We start from the raw sequence: 7,724 nt of genomic DNA, 5'->3' as shown, positions 1-7,724 counted from the left end.
TTTTTAATTTTTAAAAATGTTTTTCTAACACTTCACTAAATTTTATTGTCTTTAGGAATCGCTATAACTGCGGTTAAATTACAATCATATCACCACATCAAAATATCTCAAATATGTACACACCTTTTCTAGAATTTTGAATGTTTGGATATGTTCTTTGTAAGAAAGCGCAATATACTGATATGTTTTTAAGGTTTTTTTTCTCATTTTATCTGACTGTAGATTGTTTTTAAATGTTAGATTGTAGGCGCACGTTCAATAAGAACAATGATGTTTTATACTGCAATATATTTTTTTCGGAAAAAAATGTGTCAGGAACTACAACATTTTAACTCTGAGTATTTATTTATTCATTATTGTACAGTGCTAATTCGGAGGCGTTAAGACGCTAGCTAGCATATTTGTAATAGTCCTGTCGTATAAAAAGGTATTGCATTTCTTGCCACCGGAATTAGTTTTTTTAACATAGGGATAAAACTTTTAGTCGGTGATCCGTAGTACTTTATAGCGCCTGATATTTATCGATTTATCATTCATTTATTTACTTTTTTTTTGTTTGTGTGAATTGATCCCGTTTGCTATTTTGCAGCTCCCAACTTCAGATCCTGGAGAGAATTGTGTCGTTCGAGCTGAGCCCCTCTCTGCCTGATTGACACAGCCTATTTTCTGCTCACATACACAGCCTCTCGTCTCATACAATTCAGCGCCCAGGAGAAATATCTCCCACTCTGTTGAGATTTTAAAAAAACGCAAATGACTAGGACGGTGGCTAGTCCGGAGAGCAGTGTATTGGAATTTCCTCTCCCCCCCCCCCTTTTTGCCTTTTCTTCCAACAAACAAAACTGCAGCTCGTGGCCAAATCCTCCTCTGCTTTCCTACAAAAAATCCCTTTGCCCCCGCCTGTCACAGTGGATCTATACATTAACAATTATAGCAGCCTTTCAGGTCACATTCTATCTAGGCAGTTTCGTGTCTCTTTGCCACAGTTTTGTAAAGGTATGTATATCAGTGCCTCTGTTATTATTTATATACTCACTCCATTTGCCTGCGAGCTCCTTCTGTATAGGTCAAAACACATCATTAACATGTGCTATCGTAACGATAGTCCAGTGTTTTAAGCTGTTCGTTAAGAAAAGAACAAATAAAAGGAACAAAAAGTGAGAGGAGTGATCATTCACTGTACAGAAGTCTGAACCCCATGATGTGACGGTGGAGTGTCTCTGGCCCCATATACATCCTCGGCTCCGGGGTGAGCTCCTCCGGGAGGAGTCATTCGTTTCTCTTTTTGCCTTCTGTTACAAAACCAAACCCTGACCACCTCCTTTTCCAGCTGAAGACTGTCCGCCAGAGAGGTGATCTCCTGGGCCGAGGGCTTGGGGCACTTCAAAAAATGGCTCTCCAAAGCCCCCTTGACGCTCACCTCGATAGAGGTCCTCTTTTTCCTCTTCCTGCCCTGGGCAGCAATTTTGTCTATGCTGGTGGGGCTTCCAGACGAAGAGTCAGCCTCCTCCAGCCACTTGTTCAACAAAGGTTTGAGTTTGCACATGTTTTTAAAGCTCAGCTGCAGCGCTTCGAACCTGCAGATGGTGGTCTGCGAGAAGACGTTGCCATAGAGCGTCCCAAGAGCTAGTCCCACATCGGCCTGGGTAAATCCGAGCTTGATCCTCCTCTGCTTGAATTGCTTGGCGAACTGCTCCAAATCGTCCGAGGTAGGGGTGTCCTCGTCCGAGTGTTCGTGACCCTGATGCTGGTGCTGATGGTGGTGTTGTTGTTGATGTTGCTGCTGGTGGTGTTGACCATGGTCCCCGTGGTGCTGTTCTTCGTGGGCTTCCCTGAGCCCATGGTGCATGCCTTGGGTCGTTGCTGGGTTGATCATGCCGTTGACCGTGAAGCCCGGCTGGGAATAGATGAGACTCTGCCCGTTGGATGCCATGCTGGGGATGTGGGCTGAGGTGGTGTTGCCCCATGCTCCGTGGTGGTTGCCGTGCTGGTGGACCATGTGAGGGGGCCGATGGTGCAGGGTGCCCCCGCTGTGGAGATCGTCCCTCCCCGATTGCACCGAGGGCTTGATATCTTGCTGGCCGAGGGGACTGGCCGCCACGCCGGCCGACCACGGAGACCCCTCGGCGTGAGAGAGAGCCGTTAACCATTGATGAGCGTGGCTGAGAGGGTGCCCATTGCTTTGCATGTAATCATTCTGGACCAGTTTCTGTGCATCCCTGTAGGCTGTCCCTTGTTGCATGCTCCCCGGCTCCGCGTGCACGATGGAGTTGGAGGTGAGGATGTTGCCGCTCGTAATGTAATGATTAGATGCTGTGGTCGCCATGACTTGCTAAGCCGGAGTGATCTGACTTGTTAAACGAGCCGAGCCTTTGACAACTTGCACGGAGCTCCGGATCATTTGCAGCACCGAGCAGGAAAAGCCAACGCCGTGCGCGCGCCGGCCCCGGGCCTCCCATTGGCTGCTCGCCTCTTGATTGATGTGAGGGCCCATGGCAACCCAGGCCGGGTAACAGCATCCGAGGCACGCGATTGGCGGCCCGGGCCCTGCTGGGGGATTTTCTTTTATTGCTCTCCAGACCCATGCAAGGCAGAGCAACCACGCGGAAGGAGGAAAAGGAGAAGAGGAGGGAGGGAGGAGGGGGGAAAGGAGAAGTGGAGGGGGGAAAGGAGAAGAGGAGGGAGGGAGGAGGGGGGGGAAAGGAGAAGAGGAGGGAGGGAGGAGGGGGGGAAAGGAGAAGAGGAGGGAGGGAGGAGGGGGGGAAAGGAGAAGAGGAGGGAGGGAGGAGGGGGGAAAGGAGAAGAGGAGGGAGGGAGGAGGGGGGAAAGGAGAAGAGGAGGGGGGAAAGGAGAAGAGGGAGGGAAGAGGGGGGGGAAAGGAGAAGAGGAGGGAGGGAGGAGGGGGGGGAAAGGAGAAGAGGAGGGAGGGAGGAGGGGGGAAAGGAGAAGAGGAGGGAGGGAGGAGGGGGGAAAGGAGAAGAGGAGGGAGGGAGGAGGGGGGAAGGAGAAGAGGAGGGAGGGAGGAGGGGGGAAGGAGAAGAGGAGGGAGGGAGGAGGGGGGAAAGGAGAAGAGGAGGGGGGGAAAGGAGAAGAGGAGGGAGGGAGGGGGGAAAGGAGAAGAGGAGGGGGGGAAAGGAGAAGAGGAGGGAGGGAGGAGGGGGGGAAAGGAGAAGAGGAGGGAGGGAGGAGGGGGGAAAGGAGAAGAGGAGGGGGGAAAGGAGAAGAGGAAGGAGGGAAAGGAGAAGAGGAGGGGGGAAGGAGAAGAGGAGGGAGGGAGGGGGGAAAGGAGAAGAGGAGGGGGGAAAGGAGAAGAGGAGGAAGGGAGGGAGGAGGAGGGAAAGGAGAAGAGGAGGGAGGGGGAAAGGAGAAGAGGAAGGGAGGGAGGAGGGGGGAAAGGAGAAGAGGAGGAAGGGAGGGAGGGGGAAAGGAGAAGAGGAGGGAGGGAGGGGGAAAGGGGAAATAAAAGCTCTCCCTCCTTCTCTCACAAATAGAAATCAAAACAAAAGCAGCAAAGTGAACAGCTTGAGAGCTCCAGTCTGCCCCAATATAAGGACGGGCGAAATGATGAATGATAATACAGTGAGATTTAAAATAAAAAGAAAAACGCCGAACCAAACGCGAAAAGCAGGAGCCTGAGAGAGAGAAAAAAAGTGCAAGAGTGTTAAATACTGGGAAACAATAGGAACACATTAAACAAACACTGGGGGAAAGCTGCCAAACACCTCAAGAGCTCCCTGCGATTCAGAGTGCGTTCCCCTTGTTGGGTTAAATATGTTCATAAGTAATCAATGCTCCAACTTTCTCACACGTTTCATCTACTTTACTGGTGCCGAAGTAAAACAAGCAAATCCGGCTTGCTCCTCCACAGAATTATTATTATTTTTTTTTATCTTTTAGTGCACTTTAGCGCGCACTCACTTTATTTTACCGTGTCGATTTCACTGCCGATTACTTTTTAAAAGTGTTTAAATTCTTGCTGCAGGAGCTTTTGGATCCACTGAGCGACCAGCTCATTATATCAGGATGGATCTCGACGTTTAGTAATTCATAAAACAACACGTAGCCGCTGTAAGGACTCGGCGAGTTAATCCAACACTGCTCGTTCCGGGTCGCAAACTTAAAAAAGGTCTTTGAAATGTTACAATTTAGTGAAAACTATTCCCCGTTCCGTCCACACTTGTTCACGGACACTAGCGAGGGATCTTTGCCGTTGCTGTGTGATCAGCTCTATTTCATTTTTTTGTCCCTTTTTGTCAAACTTCCTGCGCTGGAATGGCAGAGAGCGGCGAGATCTGCCGCCACTGTCCGCATCCATTGGTACCAAAGTTTGCCCGTCTCGGAAGAATGGCGATTCCCCCTCCGCCTCCGTCAGCTGCTCAAGGCACTGCTCCCCCTCCCTCTCGTGTGATGGATCCTAGACTACTTCCAGAGACAGGGAGCGGGATTCAGACCGGGGGCAGAGCCCGGGACTGGGACTCTACTGATAACCCGGTTCACATTGACATTTGCAAACCACAGCGCTTCCCGTTTCCGGTGCGATCTGGTTTACAGATGTCAATACAAGTGTCCCGTACTGTACTGGAAACAGATTCCGGCAGTCCTGTCATTGCTGGCGGATTGTAGAATCCAAGACACTTTAAACTGAAATGCAACCAAATCCGCCCAACTCTAAATTCAGCCCACAGTAAGTAGGGCACTCGCCCTGGCCCCAGGTTTGTTATCAAGTCTGACTTGTTCTCGGGATTGATCTCAGCACCTGCTTCAGCCCATGTTGCGAATATTTAAGCTGGAAATGGGAAATGTTTCACTTTGCAAATGATAGAGTAAATGGGGGTTTCGAGTGATCCTGAGGACCAGTCGGGTGCCGAGCAATAGACTAACAATTGTACTTTCAATTGCAACGTTGAGCACTTCCCATTTCCGGTGCAATCTGGTTTACAAATGACACTCCAGAGCTGTCAGACTTTTCATAATGTAGTGAGAGACAGTGATACTGAACCTGAGCCTGAGACTGAATGGGGTAACCGAGGGTGCCTTTGTACTGGGAAATTCAGCATCACTTTCTGTTTAGCACGAAGCTAAACCTGCAGTATAAATCTGGAGCAAGGGCCAAACTCCCTCTAAAGAGAAGCGATCAGACACTGTTGGTGGCGGGGGGAAGGGGCGGAGGAGTTTCACGCGCTTTGGTTTGACACCACATCTAAACCTCAGGCCCTCCCCCGGGGGGAGGGCCTGAGGTTTAGATGTGGTGTCGTTTGGAATCTATTGAAAGATAATTTGAAAGTTTGGAGAGAGGGGATTCTTCCCCGGGCACTTTCTAAATATTTAAATATTTAAATACTGCGAGAGTTGCACTGTGCATCCAGGCAGAAAGCTCTCTCCTGGATAGGACAACTGGAGATTTCGCCAGACAGGGCCGGGCAGTGTTAACAGAATGCTGTCTGGCTGGAAACCTCACTGCATCTATTGATCTGAGACTGGTAGCTGCAGTATACTGTAAACGCAGTTTAGACTAAGGGTGCATTTGTATTGCAACTTCAGTGTCGCGGGAAAGGTTTGCAGGGATGCTAAAGTTGCGGTATAGCACTAGAACGGGCAGCCCACCCAGAAATCCAAAAGCCCAACAGTGTGGGAGCCTTGGAGGAGGCGGTCTCACACTGCTCGAGTTTGATTACCCTATAGAACTAACCAAGAGCTCAGGGGGTCCTATGGAACTCTTTTGACGCTTCCTTAACCTACCTGGAATTGCCTTAAATACCGAGGGAGTGCAGGCTCCTGCCCTGTGGAAACAGTTATAATGTAATTGCTGGGAGAGGAATGCTGTGCATGTGTGTAATCATACATGTTCAGCCCTCCCTCCTGGGCAGGAGAATTGCATATCCCGCCAAGCAATATGAATGTTCTATCTCCTGGCTGGCACCTGTCTGAAATTGATAGTTACAATATAAATGCAGTATAATTCTGAAACTAAACCTGAGATTCAAAAAAAATACAGAAAATGCTGGAAATACGCAGCAGGTTTATAAACAACTGACAAGGGAGACACTGGGTTAGTACTGTTCTAGACCTGAAACATTAACCACTTAATTTTCTCTTTTATTTCATATTACCAACATTTTTTCTGCATGGGATTGAATCTGAGATTATGCTTATTTTGAACCCGAATCCAAGACTGACACCACCACTCTTACACTGATGCATAGCAGTTTCCGATCTGCAGGTGCACAAAAGCGGGAGTATAACTTGGAATGAGATTGGTAATATGTCCTCTGAATGCTGTGAAGCTGGAAGGTGTGAGAGCACCTGTAATCTCGCAGAATTTGGGTTTCGCAGTGGGCTTTGTAAAACATTCCAAGAAGTTTGTTTGACTACCTGGGAACTTACTAAACCTTGTGTGTAATCTTTTTAATGTTAAGTAGTGAGATGGTGCTTCTATTTGCTTTCTTTTAACATGAAGAATTAGCTGCCTGCAGAGCAGAGCTCTGTGCGTGTGTCCGAGCATACATATGCAGCGCTTCTTTGTTGCTGAACTCAGTGTGTGGTGCAGCCGTCACTATAACGCGGGACTGCAGCTGCGTATCACACCATACAGATAATGATCTGAGTACAAAGGCAGTAATATAATAGCAACCTAAGTCTGATAGTGAATCTGAGACAGAGTCTGAGACCAAGACTTAGTCCTAGACCAAGACTGAGATTAAATCTAAAACCGAGTCTGAACCCGGGACTGAGGTGGCTAATGAGTCTGAAATCTCTGGGCCTAATACAGTAAACTCTGTCAATCTGGAACTTTAATCTAGAGCCTAGTTTATCTGATTGCTAGTCAGAGAATGATTTACTGCAGTTTATTTTGTTAATCCGGAAATCCTGTACTCTGATTCCAATGCACTGATGTTGGGAACAAATCAGCTTGGTTAGGTTTTTTTTCTTCTCTCGCTTGACAAACAATCTCTTGACAATCTCTTGAAATCCAAGATGCCTGACGGTGAAGAAGAAGGCAGCTCGAGATCGCTGCAAATACATCTACCAGAAGGGAGAAAAACTCCCTCGATGACACAGGCCAAACTGTCTACATTTGCAGAATCGAGATTTGGTGTCCAGATTGGTGGGTCAACGGCCTCTAATATTCTCAAAGAAAGTTCAAAGTGGCTGACAGCCATTAAAGAAACATAAGATTGTCATCTTAAACGGGACGATCTACAGAAATTCTGTGCGGTTTACGAGTGTAGCTTCATAGTCAGCGAGAATATGTTGCATTCACTGGTCAAACAATCTGGGAGAGAACTGAGAATGCAGAATATTTCCTTCAACAAGGGATAGCTAGGAAACATCAGGACCCAATTTGGAATCAAGAAATGCAAGATCCATGGAGAAGACACATCTGCAAATTCAGCCTACGTTGTTGAATGCTAGTCAGGGGAAGATTTACTGCAGTATATTTTGTTAATTTGGAAATCCGAGGAGATTCTCGTAGAATATGACGCTATCAACCTTTATGCGACGAGCCAGATCTGCCTTTTTACAAGATGGAGCCAAATGAGTAGAAAGGAAGAAATGCAAAAATGAATTGATTGTCATGTTACCAATTCCACGGGCACAGAGAAAATGATTTTAAAGTATGATTCAAAACTTTTGATCCAAACAGCATCATCGAAAGGGTATGCAAACAATAAGACTTGAATGGTCAGTATCATCTTTAGAGAATTATTGCAAGGTGGCAACTG

The 7,724-nt window shown here is 47.7% G+C and overlaps 1 protein-coding gene across 1 annotated transcript; it reads right to left on the bottom strand.

Moving 5' to 3' along the window:
* Positions 1–873: 873 nt before the first annotated feature.
* Positions 874–2,341, bottom strand: pou3f2b (POU class 3 homeobox 2b). The gene has a single exon (XM_067983844.1). The coding sequence runs from the start codon at positions 2,324–2,326 to the stop codon at positions 1,175–1,177; it is 1,152 nt and encodes a 383-aa protein (XP_067839945.1). The 5' UTR covers positions 2,327–2,341; the 3' UTR covers positions 874–1,174.
* Positions 2,342–7,724: the final 5,383 nt, after the last annotated feature.

Source organism: Heptranchias perlo, chromosome 5, assembly GCF_035084215.1.
Source record: "Heptranchias perlo isolate sHepPer1 chromosome 5, sHepPer1.hap1, whole genome shotgun sequence".
Classification (NCBI taxonomy): domain Eukaryota; kingdom Metazoa; phylum Chordata; class Chondrichthyes; order Hexanchiformes; family Hexanchidae; genus Heptranchias; species Heptranchias perlo.
Note: the sequence above shows the minus strand (reverse complement) of the source record. Positions and strands in the feature narration are given on the sequence as shown.